Below are 23,781 nucleotides of genomic sequence, written 5' to 3'. Positions count from 1 at the left end.
AAAGACTAAAAGATGGTCTGAACAGGTTTAGCCTTCTAGTTCTGGAGAACAACAGCTTAAAACATTGACAATCATTTACTATTCATAATGCTTAATTTTCCCTTTTGAAAAAAAAAAATGGGAACTGAGTAGAAACAGCCTCACAAGGAGTATTATAGGCAAGGAAAGCCAAGACACTGTGGGGAAAAAAAAACCCTATATGAAAGATCTCTGCAAGTGAGATCCCAGAGGAAAGAACAGGTCATCAAAGGAGGTAGATTTCTCTGAAGGGAGGAAAGAACTTCCACATTGACTATGACCTTGCCTAAATAAGATCAGAGTTGGCGAACTCAAAAGGCCTCCATAGCCTTGGCAACTCATGACAAGAGCCTAGGGAAATTACTGACGCCATAAACAAGAGTGTCAATTTGTTAAGTCAACAACAGGAGTCACTGCGCACTTACTCCTCATGTAGGATCCCTGTCCTAAATGTGCTGTACATTGCAATTTAATGTTATAACTAGTACTCAAACAGGACTTTATACTTTGTGTGTCTGTGTGGGTGCAGACTGATGAAATCATTACTTAGTATATGCTAAATTGATCTTCTGTATATAAAGATAATTGAAAATGAATCTTGATTTCAATGGAAGGGGAGAGGGAGTGGGAGAGGGGAGGGTCGCAGGTGGGAGGGAAGTTATGGGGGGAAAAAGCCATTGTAATCCATAAGCTGTACTTCTGAAATTTATATTCATTAAATAAAAGTTTAAAAAAAGAAACAACCTCACAAGATAAATATATATCTAAAACAGTATAAGTTTTTTTTAACAGTATCCAGCACAGCACTTACTAAGCATTCATTCCCTTTCTCTTCACTTCTTAACTCATCAAACTCCCACTCTCCACTCCACCTCTTTAGCTCTTGCCAAAGTGTATTGCCCCTCTGTTCTCAACCATGTAAGATTCCCTCTCAGGGCCAGTGTTGTGGTGCAGCAGGTTAAGCTGCAGCCTGTGATGCCTACATCCCATATGAGCGTCATTTCTAGTCCCAGCTGTTGCATTTCCAATCCAGCTCCCTGCTGATGTGCCTGGGAAAGCAGTAGAAGATGGCCCAAGTGGTTGGGCTCCTGTCATACACAAAACAGACCAGATTGAGTTCCATGCTCCTGGCTTCAACATGGCCCAACCCTGGGCATTTCAGCCATTTGGGGAGTGAATCAGCAGGTAGAAGATCTCTTTCTCTGGGCCGGGTAAAGCTGCAGCCTGCAGTGCCGGCATTCCATATAGGCACCGGTTCGAGTCCCAGCTGCTCCACTTCCAATTCAGCTCTCTGCTGTGGCCTGGGAAAGCAGTAGGAGATGGCTCAAATCCTTGGGCCCTGCACCCACGTGGGAGACCCAGAAGAAGCTCCTGACTCCTAGCTTCAAATTAGCACAGCTCAGACCATTGTGGCCATCTGGGTGGAGTGAACCAGCAGATAGAAGACCTCCCTCTCTGCCTCTCTGTAACTCTGCCTTTCAAATAAATAAATAAATAAATAAATCTTTTTTAAAAAGAATCTCTCTCTCTCTCTCTCTCTCTCTGTCTCTTTCTTTCTCTCTCCCTCTCCTTCTCTTTCTGTAACTCTGCCTTTCAGTTAAATAAAAACAAGTCTTGAAAAAAGATTCCCCATTGTAATCCATATTCTGTACTTTGGAAATTTATATTCATTAAATAAAAGTTAAAAAATCAAAAAAAAAAAGAAAAGAAAAAAGATTCCCATTACTTCAGAACCATGAATCCTGGGTGCTTGGTCAGAGCTTGGTCAGATTTTTCTACCAGACAAAATTCATGTCCTTGGGGAATTAACATCCCAGAGTAAAGTTACAGCAGCACTAGTATGTCCCCTAACATAGTGTTCTGTTCTTGGCTGACAAGATTGAGCAATTGTTGATACTTTAGTGTACTGTTCCTGTATATATTTTGTGCTATGTTAATTTTTACTAATAGTCAATACTTATCTGAAGCAGTTGTTCTTTATTTCATTACCTAAAAGGCAGTGGAAGTGCAGATCAGTATTAACTGGAACCTGTTTCAGCCAGGGGCTAGAAGTGGTACCAGTTGTGAAGAAGGTATTTTGCGTTTTAGGAAAAGAACACCTGTTCTCTTTGTCAGATGACTTGAGTTTCTTTCATATATTTCTGATTATGCAGTTTTCTGACCCTAGCTATCACAATGTCTCTTTCTGTGCCTTGGTTTTCCTGATGACTAAAATAGGCTTATTTGTAATCACCTATAGCCATAAGGGAAAAGAAGACACTAAATTATTGAAATCTAAAAATAATTTGCTCCTTATCAAGTCTCTGCCAAGATGGAATTAGTGGAGAGGTTAAATAGGGGTAAATTATATCTGAAGTTCTATTAAACGCAGGCGCAGGCATTTGGTGCAGTGGTTAAGACACCCCTTGGGACACCTCCATCGCATATTGGACTGCCAGGGTTCAAGTCCCCAACTCTCTTCCTGATTTAAACTTCTTACTAATGCACACCCTTGGAGGCAGCAGGTGATGGCTCAAGTGGTTGGATTCCTGCCACTCACATGGTAGACCTACCTTGAGTTCCCAGCTCCTGGGCATTTGAGTAGTGAACCAGTAGATGGGAGGTCTCTCTCCCTTCCTCCTTCCCTCCCTCTCTCATCCTCCCTTCCTCCTTGCCCTCTAATAAAATAAATAAATTTTAGAAAAAAGAATGATGACAAAGAAATCCATTACGGCAGTATGATTCCATCTGACCCACTGAGTGCACTCTGAAGCAGAGGCAGCTGTGAAATCTGATCATCCAATTCCATCACAAATGAGGCCTCCTGGGACAGGCATTTAGCACAGTAATGGTTAAGACTCTGCTTGGAATGCCTTCATCCTAGTTGGAGTACCTAGGTTTCTGCCAGAGCTCCACTTCTGGTTTGGCTTCCTGCTAATGAGCACTCTGGGAGGCAGCTGGTGATGGCCCAAATACTTGGATCCCTGCCATGCACCTGGGAGACCTGGATGGCATTCCATGCTCAGCTCGAGCCATTGCAGGCATTTGGGGAGTAAGCCAGCAAGTGGAAGGTTGAGATTTCTCCCTCGTTTTCTCTCTCTCTCTCTCTCTCTCTCATTCTCTCTCGCTCTGCCTTTAAAATAAATAAAAATAATAAATAAATAATTTTAAAAGAAGCAGCAACAGGAACTGCACTATAGTGCAGTGGGTTATCCACCACTTCCAATTCCAGCATTCCATATGGTTGCTGGTTCATCTCTTGGCCACTCCATTTTGGATCCAGCTCCCTGCTAATGTGTCTGGGAAAGCAGAAGAAGATGGCTTGAGTACTTTGGCCCCTGCCACCCATATGGAGAAACCCGGATAGAGTTCCTGGCTCCTGGCTTCAGCCTGGCCCAGCCTTGTCTTTGTGGCCATTTTGGGAATGAACAGCTGACAGATCTCTGTCTCTGTGTCTCTCCCTGTCTCTCTCTGAGTCTGCCTTTCAAATAAACACATAAATCTTTAAATAAAAGAGCAACAAATTAGGCTTCTTTCCAAGAGGTAGGAAATTCAACATTCCCATCCACTCCTCTCCCCCTATTAAACTCCAGCCCTTCTTTCTGTGCAAATATAAACAAACATCTCATTCTCTTTTCCCTGGCCAAATGGTTTATTAGCTATTCATCAAGTCAGGCCTCATATAAAATGAGAAGTTTGGAAATCCTAATATATAAGTTTTAAAAGAAACCCAGAACCATCTCACATTTTTAAAGTTGAAAGATTGCTAATATAGATTTTTTTTGTTTTCTACATAAGGAAATAATCCCAATAGATAAAATATTTTATAGATTGAATCATGAAGGACTATTACTGTTTCTTGTTTCCTCAGTACTGAAGCCATGTTTTATAATTTATGTGTATTAATATGCTCCTTAACTTATGATGGGATTAGGTCTCATAGAACTATTACAAGTTCAAAATATCTTTATTCAAAAATGTGTTTAATATACCTAACCTACCAGACATCATAGCTTAGCCTAGCCTGCCTTAAATGTGCTCAGAACACTTATATTGGCTTACAGTTGGGCAAAATCATCTAACTGGAAGTCTGTTCTTTAATAAAATACTGACTATCTCATGTTATTTATTGAATACCTGTATCTACAAAATACTGGTAACATAGTATATTGTAGAGTAACAATTGTTTATCTTCATGATTGCAGCATTGACTGTGAGCTGCAGCTCCTTATCACTACTCCAGCACAAGAGAGTATTGTACTGCCTATCACTAGCCTGGAAAAAGATTGAAATCCAAAATTCAAAGTACAGCTTCTACTGAGTATGTATCACTTCCACATCATCATCAAATCATCATAAGGATACTAGGATACTAGGATAAATGAGTATACAATTGAAATTCTCATAATAGCTATTTGACTGTCAGGGGTGCATGCTTTTAAATGGAATATATTTTAGGGCCAGCACTGTGGTATAGCAGGTTAAGTAAGCCTCCACCTGTGGCAACAACATCCCTTAATGGGCCCTGATTCCTTTCCTGGCTGCTCCTCTTCCAATAGAGCTCTCTGCTTATGGCCTGGAAAAGCAGTGGAAGATGGCCCAAGTGCATGGGCCCCTGCACAGACATGGGAGACCCAGAAAAAGCTCTTGTTTCCTGGCCTTGGATCAGCTCAGCTTGGCTGTTGCAGCCATTTGGGGAGTGAATTGGCAGATGGAAGACCTCTCTTTGTCTCTCGCTCTCTCTGTAACTATGCCTCTTGAGTAAATAAATAATAAATTTTTTAAATTGAAGATATTTATTTACTTATTTTCACTTTCATTTTATTTGAAAGACAGAGAGACAGTTGGAAAGAGAACTTCTATCCACTTATTCTCTCCTCAAATGCCTGCAACAAAGTACTCAAGCCATCACCTGCTACCTCCCAGGGTGCACATTGGAAGAAAGCTGTATTGGAAGAAGAGGAGATGAAACTCCAACCAGGCACTCTGGATAAGATGTGGGCATCCCAAGTGGCGTCCTAACTGCTGTGCCAAATGCCAGTCCCACTGTATTCTTTTTAATAAAGGGATGGATATTTGGCTGCGGAGAAGGTTTAGGGACTGAGTGAGGAAGGGTAGGGGGAGTGGGTGTGACTAGAATAAATAGGGATTTATAGACATTGTAGTTTGATATATAGTGGGGGCCAGTGCTGTGGCATAGCTAGTAAAGCCGCCGCTTGCAGTGCCGGCAGCCCATGTGGGCAATGGTTCAAGTCCCAGCTGCCCCACTCCCGATCCAGCTCTCTGCTATAGCCTGGGAAAGCAGTAGAAGATGGCCCAAGTCCTTGGGCCCCTGCACCCACGTGGGAGACCAGGAAGAAGCTCCTGACTCCTGGCTTTGGATCGGCCCAGCTCCAGCCATTGCAGACAATTGGGGAGTGAACCAGCAGATGGAAGACCTCTCTCTCTCTCTCTCTCTCTCTCTCTCTCTGCCTCTCCTATGTGTAACTCTGACTTTCGAATAAATAAATACATCTTTTTAAAAAAAATACATAGTGGTATATAGTAGATTCCTCCATATTGAAAACCTTATCTGTCGTTCTGCATGTAGGAGGGAAGGAAATGAGAGCTACAGATAATGCATTCTGTGCCCTGAAAATACCAGATGATGCTGAACTCTTTTCAGAAAATCTAGACCTTCTTTGCAGCCATATTTATTTATTTATTTATTTGTAAGGCAGACTTACAGAGAGGCAGAGGCAGTTACAGAGAGAGAGAGATCTCCATCCGCTGGTTCACTCCCCAAATGGCTGCAACAGTAGGAGCTGGGCCAATACGAAGCCAGGAGCCAGGAGCTTCTTCCAGGTCTCCCACGTGGGCCCAGGGGTTCAAGTACTTGGGCCATTTTCTACTGCTTTCCCAGGCCATAGCAGAGAGCTGGATTGTAAGTGGAGCAGTCTCCAAGAGGCATTCATTTGGGATGCTGGCAGTGCAGATGGCAGCTTTACCCACTACACCACAGCACTGGCCCCTGCAGTCACATTTTTAAAAGGATTTTTTTATTTATTTGAAAGGCAGAATTACAGAGAGAGAGAGAAGGATAGACAAAGAGAAATCTTCCATCCCCTTGTTCACTCTCTAAATGGCTGCAATGGCCAGGAGCTCAGAACTCCCTCAGGAGTAGCAGGGACCCAAGTGCTTGGATCATCTTTCACTGGTTTCCCAGATGCATTAGCAGGGAGCTGGGTCAGAAGCAAAGCATCTGTGACTCAAACTGGTGCCCACATGGGATGCTGGCACTGCAGGTGGCAGCTTAACCCTCTGTGGCATAACACTAGCCCCTGTAGTCACATTTTAAAATCTTGCTACATACCTGGAGGAGTACTTGTCAAAATTCTACCTAAGTTCCTGAAAGTTGAGAAACCTAGGAATTCTCTACCTCTTTCATCTTTAGCAGTCAAATTTCAAAGATTAAAGAGTGACAATCTTAGGCCGGCGCCGTGGCTCAATAGGCTAATCCTCCACCTTGCGGCGCCAGCACACGGGGTTCTAGTCCCGGTCGGGGCACCGGATTCTGTCCCGGTTGCCCCTCTTCCAGGCCAGCTCTCTGCTATGGCCAGGGAGTGCAGTGGAGGATGGCCCAAGTGCTTGGGCCCTGCACCCGCATGGGAGAACAGGAGAAGCACCTGGGTCCTGGCTTCGGATCAGTGCAGTGCGCCGGCTGCAGTATGCCGGCCACGGCGGCCATTGGAGGGTGAACCAACAGCAAAAGGAAGACCTTTCTCTCTGTCTCTCTCTATCTCACTGTCCACTCTGCCTGTCAAAAAAAAAAAAAAAAGAGTGACAATCGGAGTGCGATGTATATGGGTGTGTATGTATGAAGTGGCTTGTTTTTGAAGTGCTTCTGACTGTCTGAAGTAGAACTAGGTAAGCAGAAATAAAACTAATCTCCACATGCACACATCCTTTATCTCAAGTTAATCTGGTCTGCTTTATGTCCTTAAATGAGTGGACATGCTTAGGTTAAATGCATTGCTATCTGAAGGAAGGCATAAGTGTACCTGCTTCTTCAGATTTCTGTTTTGAAAACTGTGAGGGCCCAGAGGTTACAAAAGGACCTAGGATGTGTGAATGACATATGAGTTTGTGAACTGACTTCCAAATTGCATGGTAAGTATAAACTATGAAACAAAACAACAGTAATAATGAAGCCAGACCAGAAGCAGGCTTTTAAGATTCCTGTAACTAAAATAATATGTAAAATACAGAGTAAAATAATCTTAATGACTGACATTATATATTTGAAATCTGCAGGTTGGACAGCATTTGGACTTGGAATGAAACAATAAGAGGTTACATTCATGGATAACCAACAAGATAAGGCTATTGCTGCCTCAACCAACGGGGAAAACACTCTGATTAATGGGGTCAAAGAAAATGGTAAAGTAATTTAGATATGATATACAATATCTCTCCTAGTAGTCCTTTGTTATTATGGATATTCAGTATCCACAGAGTCGGGACAGAGTCCAAGATGCCTTTGAAATTAATGTTAATCCTAAACTTTATTCCACCAAATCTCTAACTAGGATAGGAGAGTCTCTAAGAGGCTTTGAACACAACCCCTTTGTCTTCCCAAATTATCTGTATCGACTGAAGTTCCTCAAAATTCCTAGTGAATTAGAAATACGCTCTGATGTGGGGCTTGGAACTTCCAGTTCACTAGCAGCTTCCAGAACATGGGTTTGAAGGATGGGTCAGAGCCTCATAGGTCAAAACCATGAATGCCCATCTGAGAATTTTCCTTCTGAAAGCCTCTACTCTCAAATTCATCAAGCAATGCAATTCTTTCCTTGTTTTTGAAGTGGGCTCTGTCTTTCCTCTGAGGAAAAAGGTGGGCCTAAAGATTTGCTATTTTTCACTTGCATGAATATTCAATAGAAAATTAAAGTTGTTATTTAATGTTGTAGTTTTGATGTCTAAAGCCAGAAAAGCAGAGGCTTAGCTTAAATACTACAAGCAAAGTACTAGAAACTGATCAAAGGGAAAGGGAGTTAATGAGACTGGCATAAGACCCTTAACTTTATTCCTGTCATTATTTTCCCTTTTCTCTAGACTCAGAGGACCAGGATGTGGCAATGAAGTCATTTGCAGCTCTAGAAGCTGCTGCACCAATCCAGCCTATGCCAGTGGTACCAAAAGAGACCCTGATGTATCCCAGGGGTCTCTTGCCTCTGCCCTCCAAGAAGCCCTGTATGCAGAGCCCTCCCTCTCCTTTGGGCCTCATTGAAACACCTGAGCACGCTGCTAATAGTGCTTCTGTGAATGCCATTTCCCTAACATCTGGTGTTGCAAAGGGCCTGAACACATGGTCCCTACCCAACGAGTGTGAGAAAGCTCCATTTGCCATAATGGAGCCTGCAGGCATGTCAGCTCTGAATGGGGACTGCCTAATGCAGCCAAGCCGGACTTGCTTGGGCTGCTTCATGGAATCCAAGGATGCAGTAGATCCTGAGCCAGGAATCAGCCTGAAAGTCAGTGATCTAAATAGGGATTATGAAACATGTGCAGTTTCTGATATAGGGATTCAATGTATTAATGCTGGAGAAAACATGAAATATGGAGAGCAGCTCCTCTCAGACCAGCTCCTGGGCTTCCCCCTGCATAAATCAAGGGCAGGAGATAGACGAGAAGCTGAGAAACCTGACATCGACCTGGAAGATCCAGCTCAGAAAAGTTATTATGAGGCATTACTGTTGGATAAGTGTAATACAGAAGAAGCTTTGCTTGCAAATTCCAATCAGGATTGGGGTTACTTTGAGACTTTCATTAGTGAGAGTAAGATTGAACTGCTTGACCTCTGTTCCAAGAATGAGCTTTCTGTCAATCTATTCTCTGAAGAAGATGTGGATAATTACATGTTTGATGATGATGAGTCCACACTGGGCAGTGATGTCTGCTCTCTGAAAATTCGATATGAGTCTTTTCAGGACAATGTTCGAGACAAGACCACCCTTCTGATGCAGGAGGATGCCCAATTCAACTTTTTCCCCAGTGTCTTTACTACCTGCCCCAAGCGGGAGTCTAAGAATGGGGCTTTGAAGCAGAGCAGCGATCTTTCACAATTCAAAATCCCTGACGTGAGCATCATCTGGGGGGAGGAAGAGAAAAACCTGGACAAGAAGAAAGGCAAAGAGGAAGGGCAGGAAGACAAAGGTATAGAGAAAAAAGATGGAAAGGATAATGGAGAAAAATCTGCCTTAAATAAACCATGCAGTGGGAGTGAGGTAGGGCAATTTAAGAATCCAAAGCAGGGCCATATTGCTGATTCCTTGGAGACATCAGGGAACTTCAGTGATGACAGTTCCTTCATTGAGGTCTCATATGATGCCATGGGAGAGATCAAGGACTGTAGCCGCTATATGGCTCGGGACACTAATTCTAGCAACTCCTCCTCCCAGCAGAACTATGGATTACGAGCCAAGAGAAAAGTCAGATACAGTGAAGATTATCTATATGATGTTGACTCATTAGAAGGTGAAAAGGTAAATGAGAGGAAAGAATGGCTGCCAGGTGGTTCCAAAGAGGAAGATGATGATGAATGGTGTCCCAAAAAGAGAAGAAAAGTAACGCGTAAGGAGCCCCCTGTTATTATCAAATACATTATCATCAATCGCTTTAAAGGTGAGAAGAACATGCTGGTGAAGTTGGGCAAGGTGGATGCCAGTGAGACAACAGTGAATTTGAGTGAGAATAAGCTCAACAAATATGCCAAGCTGGCACCCTTAAAAGGATTCTGGCAGAAGAAGAAGAAGCAGAGAAACAACATAGACTCCATCAAGATACCCTTATGCCAAAAGCAAAGCTTTGAACCAGGTAGCTGTGAGGTGTCATTCCTGCCACCTGCTCGCAAACGAAAATCTAAACTTGGCAACAGGCATAGAATTCAAAGGATCTCATCCATGGAATCTTCAGCAAGTAATAAGCAGGTTTCATTCTGCAATGATCAGAGGCAAACTAGCAATCGTAAAGAAGAGGGAGGCCTAAAATTTACACTAAAGTCAGCCCCTCTGGCTGCTCCCAGCTGTGCAAATGGACCACATTTAAATGAAATCACAGGCCCTGACTCAGTGAAAGTCAAAGCCCAAGACACAGAGTTGAGGGGGCCAGAGAGGAAAGTGCTCAACAAAATCAAATTTAAAAGTGAAGCTAGATTAAAATCCAAGAAAATTAAAGCTGGGCAAGAAAGCAAGCCAGTAGTCCAAACAAGCCCTCTCTTGGAAGAACAACCCTCTGAGGCTAATTTAAAGAATGAAGTTATTTCTGGAACCTCAAACAGTTCCCACATACCTGAATTTCATGAGGCAAAGGTTGCTAAGAATTCTACTTTCCTGCCAACCACTTGCTCTTCTGAAATGCCTCTGTCATCAGCTAATGTTGCCACCAATATACCTGTTATCCCTGGAGGTTATCTGCAGACATTGTTAGATGCTTCTGACTTGTCAAATAACACTAATATCACATACTTTACTCACCATTCTCCAGAGCAGAATAAAGGCAGCCCAACTCAAACAGAAAAGTCATTTGTACCTCTCCAGCCTGCCCAGGACTGTGTGCTTTCCTCATCCTCTGACTCTGAGATGCAGCAGTCATCTCAGAACTTCAAAATGGAGTCAAGCAGCTATGGAAATGAGTGGCCCAACAAAAGTGCTTCTGGTCCACAGGAATTCTTACCAGAAGTCTCAAGAGATATAGCTCCAACCCAATCCAGTGAATTTGGGGCCTCCCAAGTAGTCCCCATGGAAAATAACCTCACAGCTACAACATACAATCCAATCTGCCTCAGTAGTGGTGGAAATAGTTGCAACAAGGTCCTGTATGCCTCAGTGCAAGACACCCAAATCCCATCTGATGACACTTATCAATTATGTCACTTTAATAATGGAGAGATCTGCTTTCCTTTCCAGCAGAGCCCACTCAATACTGATGATGGTCGGCTCTTTAGCTTTGATTCAATGGCCCCACTCTCTATCAGCTCAAGCAATTATTGCTCCTTAAGCTTGAAGTCCTGTGAAAAGGAAGGGGATGATGATATCACTGATGACTTCCTGGCCCATTGCAGCCCCAAGCTGGTGATCCAGCAGAGCATTGATGAGATAGCACCACTAAAGGAGTCCACTGATCTCCTGGATATCTCCAACTTCACTCCCGACAAGTTCCGCCACTCTTCTCTCTCAGAGGTGTCTCCACCTGACACTCCCAGTCTTTCTCCTCAAATTACCAGATGTGAAGGTATCAAGACATTGGGAGCACTTAAGGGGTTCCAAGAGGCTGTCCCAGGATCATTGGGCAGCATGGAGAAGATCAAGTGGGACTGTAATACTCTTTCACAGCAGAATCAAGCCGATGATGGATTTACCTTAAATAACCATCAATTTCAGTTCCATATGTTCAATGATGAGGATTCTGTCAGCCTGCTCCCAAAAAACCCTTGCCTGTCAACATTTAATGACCCATCTGGTCAAATTAGCACCAACAACAAAGTCTCAAAATCAAGAAAGAAAAGTTCACCTGGCAAGAGTGGGGCTCTGAACCAAAGCTCTTCTCAGAAAAACACCAGGAAAAAATCTCCCAAAGCCAACAACAAAGGGACTGAAAAGTCACCTGGGAAAACCTCCCGCCAGATCCCCAAGTCCACAAAGAAAGGAAAATACATGGCTGCCATCAATGGAGAGAAAATGCAAATTGGCATTGGTCGTGGGGGAGGCCAAACCAACAGCATGTCCTCTACTGGGAAGACATTGACCGAATGTATCCAACACAGTGGCCCTATGGCCTCTCTGAAGATGCCAAGTCACAAGGGACTTTCTGGAGACTGGGCTTTAGGGAAGGAGAGTGGCCCAGGCTGGAATGACATGAACATGGGCACCAACAGCAACACCCTCCTGGATGATGACCAAAGGGAATTTCAGGAACCTTCCTATATCTTGTCTAACATTGCCTCTGGTATGGCAGATGTGCAGAGATTCATGATGGCCTCTATAGAGCCCCTTTGGGAACCCATGGAACACCATGGGGACCCCAACACATTCTACTCTCCTGAGTCCAATAGTCTAAAGTTAAAAACCCTGAAAATATTGGCTGGGACACCACAGGAGACTAAGAAAAAAATCAACAGTGGGTCCCCAGGAGCCACTAAGAATCACAGGTCAATCAAGGGTGTGAACAAAAGCAATGGGAAAGCAGCAATAGGTGATCCTGGTCATACAGACATGCCTGGTTATAACGAGGACTCTCACTCTGCCTTCTTTGATAAAAAGTATAGTAACATGAGCACTTTAGGCAATAACGGACCAACACACAAAAAATTATATCGTCACAAATCCAGCTCCAAGGCCCTGAGAGATGAGAAGTGTAAGGGAAAGCGCATGGAGCGAGAACAGGTCCACAAGGATGAGGCTGGGACAGCTTCTTTTGAAAAACTGAGGTAATACTGCACCAAAATGGCTGAGATGATGCGCCCTTAGCTTTCCTACTACCTGCTAAGCCCGCAGTCCCTCATTTTTTTCCTCTTGAAAGCAAACATTTGCATGAAAGAAACTGTCCCATTCCTTTCTTTTTCAAATTAAAAAGAAAAGAAAAAAAGTGCATGGAAATCCCTATATCTTTGAGCCACCCAAAGGATTGGGCAGTTTTGCTGTGGCTTGTTCAGGGATAAGCTCTAACAAAGCTACTTTTTCTTCTGCTATTCAGCATTAGTTTTTACTTACTAAGAACACAGAACTAAAATATGCTCATCCTGAATGATTTTGGGAAGGGAAAGGCTTTGCAGTATAACATATTTGGAACAACAGAATTAAAAAGTAATGTAGACAAAAAGCCAAGATCATTTAAATGAAAAGAGCATTAGTCGGAAGACCAAATCTCAACATGTGGCAATTAGAAGTACTTTCTAGTGCCCCCTCTATTTGTATCTTTTTTCTGCATCATACAGCAGCTAGTATGATGCTAACAAATTTATATTGTATGACCCTTTGTGGGACATACACTAAAACTAAGATGGCATAAATTGTTTGATTTTTCTGCAGGGATTCCAACTATAATCTCTTAAAAGCAGAAACAGCATTTTGGGTTTTACCTGTGTTTGAAGAGACTCACGTTTTCCAGAAAGACACTTGATGTTTGTATTTTATTTCTTTCAAAATATGCCTTGTGGTATGTATGTTGACATGTAAGTGCTTAAAGAAAAGAATTTTGAATTGTGGGAATAAGTCTTTGGAAGCAAACTTTAATCTGATGTTCTATGTAAAAGACTTAAAAAGTCATACAGTTGCACAAGTAGTTTATGCACTATTTACCCACAAGGAAAAAATGGAAAAGATTGTGCCAAACTACAAACAAGTGACTGTACTGTATATATTTTTACTTCTGTATCAACATTTGGTTGTGAGTATTTGGGGCACTTGTCCCTGTTAATTTACTAGAAACATTCCAGTGATTCTTGCTATTAACCACCCCCACTTATGTGGATAGCACCTGTAGATCACAGTGGAAAAATATGTTGTGTTACGCAATTTACCAAAACTTAAAGGATACTGTTTGAAATGTGCCAAATTTCCTTACCTCATCTCACAGATTCACCCCCACAGTTTAAAGCTCATTAGTGAATTTTAAATGTGTGCATGTGTGTGTGTATATACACCCCCACACACATATATGTATATGTGTATATATGTATACAAACATACACACACACATGCATACATTCTCTTAAAGTTTTAAACTCTAACTCTACTGTCTTGTGTGAAAACATGAACAGTTTTACAAGGCACAATAAAGATTTGTTTGTTCCATTGTCTAAGGGTTAAAATGTTGGAAAAGTCTGAAAGTCACAACAGCTCAGTCCATCAAGGACACGAGTATATGCATTTACAGAATCTTTTACAAGGAAACAAAACAGCTGCTTTGAAAGTTTGTTTTCTAAAAGCAAAATCTGTAGCTAAAAATTATTTAAAGTGCAAAGTTATATTGCTGATACTTTATATCTCAGTTTTATATATTTTATAATAGCCTGGGATAAATTATAAAATAGCTATAAAATCAACACTAATGATAAATGAAGTACATAGATTGCTTTTATTTAAGTAGTTTCCTGAATGTTTTATTCCAGTTTTGTCAAAAGTGCACTCATATCACAGCTTTAGTGTTCTTTAAGTGTTTAATCTTGCAATGCCAATGTCATTTAAAGAAAATGTTAAGGCATCTCAGTTCGACCAAATTCTTCTTCCTGTGAGTTAAGTATGTATAACATCAGATAAACTGAAAAATGTGTGGTATCAACTGATTTGGGCTATATATACTTGTCTGAGGATAACTAGTATCTGTGATGCCACACACTAAACTTAAATCTCAATTTTTGATAAAAATTTTTAAATAACATTGTTAATTCAGCCCTCCCCACCTTTTTAAAAAAAATTTCACAGCTCCAACATCCCTCACTCCGAGCCTTTTCTTCCCCTTTCTTCACCACTTGACTTCTAACATTTGATCTCTTTTACTTGCACAGTTGAAGGCCTGTGTGTCTGATGACTGGTGCATTATGGCACAGATGAGATAATGGATGTGAAAGCGCTTTGTAAATCGTAAAGTGCTATACAGATATAGGGGATTAATATTATTAATGTTGTTGGTTGTTGTTGTTGTTACTATTCTTACTAATATTGTTACTAACCTAATAACTTTGTGAATATATAGGCTGGGGTGGGAGGGTGGAGAATAAGTGGGTGGGGAAAAGGGGGACTTAACAAAAAAGGGAAGATGTCTCAAAAGGAAAAATTGAAGTAAAATATGAACCTACCTAGTCATTTTCACAAACAGAGAAGCAACATTTGAAAGTAGTCAGAGAAAGGGAAGGAAAGCCTCTTGTGTATGTAAGTATACACACTTCCCAGTCTATGATTCTGTGCACCAGCCTGCTCTACTACTTACAGCTAGGTAGTAAAATGAACAAGCCTGTTCTCTTGATTGTGTGTGTTCCCAGCATCAGTCTCTTGTGTCTATGGGGATAAGTGAGTGAGGAGCAGTTTGTGAGTCTGGTTCAGGCCCATTCCTGGGCTTTAACGCTCTGTGTGCAGTGAGCCCTGGAAAATCACTTAGTGGAAAGGCACCAAATGAAATATGTCTCTTGCCCTACAGCTGCCATCCAAAAGGCAAAACAATCAAACTGGAACACTTTCTTCTATTTCTCTGCTCTGATATCCAGCTGTTTGTACTAAATGCTATGGCTGGTTCCTAGAAACTAGCCTTTGTTTTACTTCTGTTTTTGTTTATTCTGCTTTGCAGCTAAATTTTGGCTTGGAATCACCAATTGAGCTGTATTGTGATCCCCAAGACTCTGGACCTCAAAGTCACCTGCTGGGTTACAGGAATGGAACACTTTCTGTGTAATCAAAAGGTGACAATTAAAGAAGAAATAAAGAAAATGTTCCACAAGTACAAGGTGTTTTTATAAAAAGTAAATATGGGAGCAGTTGCTCCAGGTTTTTTTTTTTTCCAGTATCAGTTCAGCTTTGGAGAATTTTGTAGGAGTAAGATGGAAGGACAACCTGAAACTGTTGGAAATCATTTCCTTTTCAGAGCTTGCTATCATGAGTCCTATGGAGTTGATACACTTTCAGTTGCTCCTGTGGAGCCCATGTAGGGTCAGTTCTAGGGTACAGCTCATCCCTTTCTCCAGAGAACTAGTTAGAGCACATTTTTACTGGCCTGCAGTGCATTATGTTTTAATACATAAATTAGTGACTCATAAACATTTTGTACTGAAATAATAAGAAACTGGGTTTGAGGAATAGATCTAGGCAGAAGATGCTTTTTCTCTTAATTGCATTTAATATCCCTATCAGTACATGATGTTCTGAGTTGTTCAGCATTTAACATTCTGTTGATCCTATCTCTGCTGTCACAATTTCTTTTCTTCCTGTCACAACATAATAGTCCAGACATATTGGAGATCCCTTACTCAACCAGCTGCCTTAGTAGAGTAAGGACCAATGTCTAAAAATAGTATTTTGCCCTACGACTGATATCTCAAGTCAGAAACATTGAATTTTCCTTGGTCAGAAATTCCCGATTACCACTCTATTCTAACTTCTCTTCTCTGAGAAGCTGCTTCCCTTTCAAATGCCTCCTCCACAGAGTCCTGTTTGATCTTTAGTTTCCTGGAAATGATATCCTCCCTTTGGTCTTAGAATTTTTCTTCTTTTATGATCTTGTAGTACACCTCCCCAAATTGTCACAGTTTAAGACCTTAACCCAGCTGCTTTCTTCTGGAAGTTCAGAGGGGAACTTTCTCCTTCTTAATTACTTTTAATTGCCTTGACCACTTTCAGATCTAATTTTAAGCACACACACAAACTATCACATGACTGAAGAAAAGTTAGAAGATGCTTTTCCTTGAAGAGCTGTAAGAATAGGTCTGATCTCCTGCCCTGGTTAGGTGCTGTACTGTGTGGAGCAGGGTGCTGAAACAGTGGCCCTGACCAAGAGTCTTTGAGATGTTGGGGGTCATGTTTGGGCTGTGATAACTGGATTAAACCAGTGGCCTTCCTCTCTGCCTCTCCAGTGTCTCAAAAACCAGCTGCCTCATCTATGCTGCTTCCTCCCAGCTTTCCCTTCTGACTTCTTCTTGCTATTCTGTGCAATTATGTGTTAAGGCCTTACTTTTTCCTAAATGTTTTCAAACCTCCTGCACTACCTTGACTTCTCCAGCCATCTCCCTGAAGTCCTTGGTGCTAGGTGGGCTTTTGTGACAACTTTCACCTTCTCTGACCTTTTTCCTTGCTGGGAAGCATCTGTGTGTAAGTGGGGAGTGCGGGAGGGGGTAGGAGTGTGTGTGTGTGAGAGAGAGAGAAAAGCATAAAGGATGCTTCAAAAGCTGTAAACAACTCTAGCTAGCATCTTATCTTCTGTTCTGTTCTGTGAGGTCCTGCAGTTCTAGTGAATTTCTGTTTTAGTGGGTTTGAATTAGTGTTGACTGCCTAAAGGAGAAAAACCATATCCAAGGACCTCTTAGCCAAGCTTGCTCTTACCAAGTTGAACCAGTCTGCTGCAGATCCACCACACCTTCAGTTTACAGATACTCTCAGAACAGTTCCAAGAATTGAGAGAGCTAAATTTCTGCACTGCAGAGGCGAATGGAGCATTAGCTAGTCCTAACTATTGCTAGAACTAGAAATGTTTGTTTTCTCCTGTATTGTTGAGAATTTATCTAATTTTGTTTTCACTTAGGAATTTTTAAATGACTTCCCATTACTACAGAAATGTCCTTTTATATAATAAAACCAATGTGAGGTTGATTTGTTTTCTAAGCATAAAATTCACTAAGCCTATAGTTACATTTAGAATTCTGGTTTAGTACCAAAATCAAACATTTTAGTAACACATACGGATCTTGTTAACACAATGTAGGCCAAGGATTTTGTAATGGTTTCTCAAAGACCCAGGTAAGGAAGAAAAAAATTAGTTGGGCTGTTTAACTTGAGAAACACTGTCATCAATGTGAGGGTGCTCAACCAGCATGGGGTTATTTTGATGATAGTACTCAGGCTACCCTTTAAGGCACATTTTTTACTCAGCATCAAAAAGTAGCTACAGTCATGAAACAGAGCTCCCATTGCAGCTACATGATACTTGAGATGTACTCTTAGTTTCAGAATCACAACTAAGAGGTAAAATGGTGAAGAACAATGTAAAAGAGAGATGCTTAGTAACAGAATCTAAAGTATGAATGAGGCTTTTTAAATCAGTATGTGGGTAAATAATTCCTAAAGACACTGAAGAAACACTCATCCACATGAAATGGAAAGGATGTCAGTCCATCCAGCGGGCTCCAGGCTTTCTGAGCCTCAGAAGGACATCCCATTCAAGAAGAAGAAAGGAGATAGTTAAGTCAGTCTGCCTCTTTGAGACATGCGTGGTTGTACAGCACAAAAGAAAAGGCTTAGAATGAAAGCTAGAAGAGGCCTTTTGTGTTTTTACTCCCAGTGAAGAGGGTAGAAATCTTAAGATGCTCTACTGGGATACCTGTAGCACTGACTGGAGTTTGCTGCCTACAGAGTTTTGAATGTACTAGTCCTTAGTTTCCATAGAACTGAACGCACCTCTTTTAGTAAGTTACTGATTTATGGTGCTAAAGAAAACTATTATCCCCATTTTGTTCTTCTCCCTCAAGCCCCTTATGCATTTAAGAAAATTTGAAATAAAAGCATTAGAGGCCCTTTTTATGAATGTAACCTAAGTTTCTGTTTGACATATGACACTGCAACTTTAAAATGTTAGGAAATTATTTGCCTTTTTTCTTTTAGAATTAAGCTTTATAAATAATCTGTAGAGTCAATTGAAGTATAAAGCTTAAGGATCACTCTTAAGACGCCTACAAAATCTTGTATATTTTTAAGTGTGCCAATTTGTAACATATTTTGTAAGTGTATATTTTTCTTAGAAAAGTGCTGTGAAGTGTCTGTATGTGAGAGTTTTCCTTTTTCTGCACCACTAAGTGCTAATAAAAGGATATTTACTTCAAAGTTTCTGGTTTTAGAAACCACAATACAAAGAAAAAATACACTTTTGTTGGGAATTTTGTAACACAAAACATGTTGTGAAAGAGTGTAGTGATCTTGTGCAAAAGAAAATGAACATTTGTGAGCTTCTTGCTGTTTTATAGACTTTCTTGTAAATTATTCTTGTAACACCTCTGGTTTTGTTGTTCTTGTTGCAAAAGTTTTAAATATTTGTGACTGAATGTATGGTGAAACTGTCATAATGTTATCTAGCTGAGTTTTGTTATTGTTTATGGAATAAATAAAAAGAAAAGTTTAAAATATTGCTTTAGAATCATATGTAACAGAAATCAAACCATTTCTAATTAAAGTTATGTCCCAATAAAGAGTTCTTCATTGTCTAGAGCAGTGTTTCTCAAACTGTCTGTGGTAAGGGACCTATTTTCCATGCAGTACATTGCAGACCAATGCTACTATAAAACACAATAAAAATGAATTTCTAAAAAAGTTAAATGGAAAAAATACAGGCAAATTAAAATCCCAGATGTATTAAGTCAATTTATAAAATTATATTTCACAGCAAACATAACATAGGGAAAGGGAAGAGCATTCTACAGAGTTGGAACCCTGTTTGATACATGTTCACAGATCAATGTCAAATTGTCACAGAAAGTTCTACAAGTAATGCTTTGAGTAACACTTTGAATAGGGCCAGCAGCATTGTCATCATCTGGGAACTGGTTAGGAATGCTGAATTCTAGGCCCTAGGCCAATTCTACTAAATCAAAACCTCTTTTTTAACAAGATCCTTAGGTGACTTACATGTATGTTAAAGTTTGAGAAGCACTGGGCTAGAGTTTTGTGCAGGACGTTCTTTTGCCCCTCAAACTGGGGAATCATTTTCTAGTGTGTCCAGTCTTCAAAGTCCTTATAAACAAATGGTGTCTTTGTTTTGTGGTACAGATGGATTCTGCAGAGATGCAATCCTCTTAAAGTGTCAAACCTGTTTATTGAAAGTAATAAATGCTGGTTTGCCTGGCACCTAAAATGTCAGATTTTCCATAATTCCCTACAGTTCCTAAATCATTTTACTTACCACTCACTCATGGACCATGTTACCTTTAATTAGAATTTTCCCAAGCTCTCTTACCACTGTACCCAGTATTTTAATATTTACTCTTTCTAGAAAAACTGAATTTTGCTTTCAAGTGCCCAAACCATTTGAGCCACCCATCAGAGCCTAGAGACCTGGCTAACCACAGCAAGGCCATTGTGGCACATACAACTTAACAGCCATTTCCCTGGTTTTGAGTAGCATCACTCCAAGAAGCTGAAAACCGTATATGAGGGCATAGCCATCTTCTCACTTCATCCACTTCCGCCACCTCAACTGCTACCTACATTTCCACAAATCACTCCTGAGTTCCTGGCCTATACTTCCAGTTATAGACTATCTCCACTAGGATATTCTGCAACATCCTCAGACTTATTTTGTCAGGATTATTTCATAATCTCTTCACCTTCTCACTGCGCTCTACTTCAGTGAATGGTGCTGCTGTTCAACCAATTAGTGACCCAAACCAGCAACTTTTTCTGTTCCATCTTCACTCTCATTTCTCCTTTTTTTGTATGGAGGGCAGAGTGACAGGGAGAGAGAAACAGGCAGAGACAGAAAGATTTTTCCATCTCCTGGTTCACTCCCCAAATGCCTGTAACAACCACAGCTGGGCCAGGCCAAAGCCAGGAGCCAGGAACTCCATTTAGGTCTCCCACATAAGTGACAGGGGCCCAAGTATTTAAGCCATCTTTTATTGCTTTCCCAGGTGCATCAGCAGGGAGCTGGACAGGAAGCAAAGTAGCCAGGACTCAAATCAGTGCTGTTATATGGATGTAGTGGCTTACCCTGCTACACAACAACACTGACCCCTATCCTACCTTTTTATCTCTATTGCCACTGCCTTAATTCAGGTTTTCATGGTATTTCACTTGGCATATTATAACAATATCCTACCTCAATGATTTACAAACTTCGATTTCATACCTAGATTTAAAAATATGTATATTTATTAGAGAGGAAGACAGAATCCCCATCAGCTGGTTAATTCTCCAAATGCCTGAAATTACTGGGTACCTAAACCAAAGCCAGGAGTTGGGAACGCAATTTAGATCTCCCAGGTGGACAGCATGGACCTAAGAATGTTAGCTATCACCTGTTGCCTCCCATAGTGTGCATTTAGCAAGAAGTTGGAGTTGGGAACAAAGCCAGGATTCAAACCCAGGCACCTCAATCCAGGATGTGGGAGTCCCAACTAGTATCTTAACTACTAGGCCAAATGCGGGCCCTGAAGAATTGTTAAGGAAAAAGAAATGAAAAAGGGAGTCTATAAAGTTGCCAACTTTTTATTTTATTAATTAATGGCATTTAAAAAATAAAACTTCATTATCAATTCACAGAGCATCATTTCAACACCAAAAAACAACCAATACTTCATTGAAAATGCATAGTATTATCTTTTTCTCTTCATCATACATCATGAGCCTTTGTATTTGTTCCATCACAGAGTGTCTCTAACTTGATACTTACTTCCATGTCAAAAATACATTGATAAGTACTAATTCTAGCATGAACCATATTCAATAAATACTTGACTGTGTCAGGTATTGGGCTACATAGATGTTAGGAAAAACAAAGCATTTAAATATAAAATACAGGCTTTGCCTCTAGGAGTCCACAGATGAAACACACAGGTATAATTTAATAGTTTAAATGGAAAAATATCCAATGATCTGTTTAAGACAAATAACCACATATAAAATATCTATATGCATCTGAGAATAAAAAGGCTCCATCAGGCCAGCGCTGTGGAGCAGCAGGTTAAGCCTTCGCTTGCAATGCCAGCATCCCATATGAGTGTCAGTTCGGTCCTAGCTGCTCCACTTCTCATCCAGATCCCTGATACCGTGCCTGGGAGGCTCCTGGCTCCTGGCTCCTGGCTCTTGGCTTTGCTCTGGCCCAGGCCATTGCAGCCATTGGGGAAGTGAATCAGTGGATGAAAGATTTTGATCTCTTTCCCTCTCTCATTCTCTGTGACTCTGCCTCTCAAATAAATAAATAAACCTTTAACCAAAATGACTTGGCATTTAAGAGTGTGAGGTGTGAAGTGTGAAGTCAAACTGCCTGGGATTGAATCTAATTGCTCTTGATAGCAATAAGACCCATCTCACTTTATCCAACAGTAAAGTGTGAATAATTATGATGCCTATATCACAGAATTTGGCAGGGGGGGGGAATTAAATGAGATAATGCATGTAAAGCATTTAAAATAGTGGCTGGTACACATATAATATGCTTGTTAAATATTAACTATTATTATATTGGAGGATCTTTCCTTTCGGTTTGAAACCCATGATCCAATTTATTATCTGGACTGCTGTGGCTAAAGTAAAATATTTTTTGACAGGCAGAGTTAGACAGTGAGAGAGAGAGAGACAGAGAGAAAGGTTTTCCTTTTTCCGTTGGTTCACCCCCCAAATGGCCACCACAGCTGGCAAGCTGCGGCCGGCGCGCTGCGCCGATCCAAATCCAGGAGCCAGGTGCTTCCTCCTGGTCTCCCATGCGGGTGCAGGGCCCAAGCACTTGGGCCATCCTCCACTGCCTTCCTGGGCCACAGCAGAGAGCTGGACTGGAAGAGGAGCAACTGGCACCCCAACCAGGACTAGAACCCGGGGTGCCGGCACCGCAGGTGGAGGATTAGCCTAGTGAGCCGCGGTGCCGGCCTAAAGTAATATTTACTGAAGCAACTATGGATTTGTTCATTATTCAATTATTAATTCAACAAATTATTCTTTAGCACCCAGTATGTGCCAGCAACTGTTCTAGGCATTGAGGATGCCAAGGTGAGCAAAATGGGATGTTAACTCTCTTAACATTAATCAAAAAAGCACTTTGATTATAAGCATATAATTTCAAACTTAGGTAAACACTCTGAAGGAAAGGAACATACTTTTATGAGAACCACTGACAAAGAAACTGGACCTCATAGTGCAACTGTAAGGATGAGTAGGATGTACCAGCCAATGTGCCTGATAGCCTACAACATGAAACCATTCAGCTGCAAAGCAATGATGAGCTCAAGGTAAGGCACAACAACCTCCTGCTGCTTGAGTTCTATAGATATTGCATAAGCAATGATGTATTTCCCACTTTGAAGAGACATGCATTCCAATATGCATCTGTGTTTGGACGCTACAAGCCGTTCCTTTCAATACTTGCCCCCACAGTCAACTGTGCTCCAGACTGACCAGCATGAACCTGGAAAAGCAGTTACAAGTAGCAACATCAATACCAGCTAACATCACATGCCTCGCCAAAGAGAAGCAGTTCCAGCTGTCATATTAGAAGTGAGTTAATTAAATGTTTGACCAAATATAGTAGGCGAAATTTTAAGTTGATCACTTTTGTATGGCCTGTGAATGATTTTATAAATATCCAAATGGCCTTAGCAGAATAAAGTTTCCCCACTCTGGACCTAGATGAATAACAGCTTGTGGGGTGGTAGTGGTGGATATCTCAGAAACAACATACACAGAGATCCTTTGGTAGGAGGAAGCATGTAGGACTCGCGGAACCAGAAGACAGGCAACGTGACTGAAAAGAGTGGAGAGAGGAAGTCAGAGAGCAAGGCTTCGTGTGTTCCAGCTTGGTCACATTTTATGGGAATTTTAATCATACAAATCTGAGAATACAACATTTTGAGAGCTTGACTATGTACAACTTTTACATTTAAAAAAAACTTAATCATTTATTCTCATTTTAGTTGAAAAGCAGAGAAAGACAGACAGATGTCTTCCAACTGCTGGTTCACTCCCTAAAATCCTGACACAGCAGATCTAGACAAGGCCAAAACCAGGAGCCAGTGGCTAAATTCAGATCTCCCATGTGAGTGGCAGGTATCCAGGGACCTGCTGCCTACCAGGGTGTACATTAACAGGAAGTTGGAAGAAGCAGCAGCCCCATAACTTGAACCCAGGTACTCTGATATGAGATGTAGGCATCCCAATGCATAAAATTAATGTACAGTGACTTATATCAGTCTAACTTAATAAGCCAGATAGAAGTTTAAAACACACATTGCAGTGATGTTTGAAAAGAACACAAGCCCAATCACTTTGCATTTTACAAGAAAGTTATTCATCAACAACTCAGTTTCTGGATGCCCTCATGAAAGTGGGTATTAAAGATTGAATT

The 23,781-nt window shown here is 41.1% G+C and overlaps 1 protein-coding gene across 2 annotated transcripts in view; it reads left to right on the top strand.

The window, feature by feature from the left end:
* NEXMIF (neurite extension and migration factor) overlaps nt 1–19,574 on the top strand; it is a 197,504-nt gene extending 177,930 nt beyond the window's left edge. The window contains exons 2-4 of one of the 2 annotated variants that reach the window (XM_051835093.2): nt 7,291–7,416; nt 8,092–12,463; nt 13,065–19,574. In XM_051835093.2, the coding sequence (XP_051691053.1) occupies nt 7,338–7,416; nt 8,092–12,463; nt 13,065–13,155 (4,542 nt within the window). In that variant the 5' untranslated portion in view covers nt 7,291–7,337 and the 3' untranslated portion in view covers nt 13,156–19,574. Of the gene's footprint in view, nt 1–4,202; nt 4,319–7,290; nt 7,417–8,091 lie in introns of both variants that reach the window. The other variant, XM_051835092.2, reaches the window with a different exon arrangement.
* The last annotated feature ends 4,207 nt before the right edge of the window (nt 19,575–23,781 follow it).

Source organism: Oryctolagus cuniculus, chromosome X (genome assembly GCF_964237555.1).
Source record: "Oryctolagus cuniculus chromosome X, mOryCun1.1, whole genome shotgun sequence".
NCBI classification, from domain to species: domain Eukaryota; kingdom Metazoa; phylum Chordata; class Mammalia; order Lagomorpha; family Leporidae; genus Oryctolagus; species Oryctolagus cuniculus.
The sequence above is the reverse complement of the archived record's forward strand: the minus strand, read 5'-3'. Positions and strand labels throughout refer to the sequence as shown.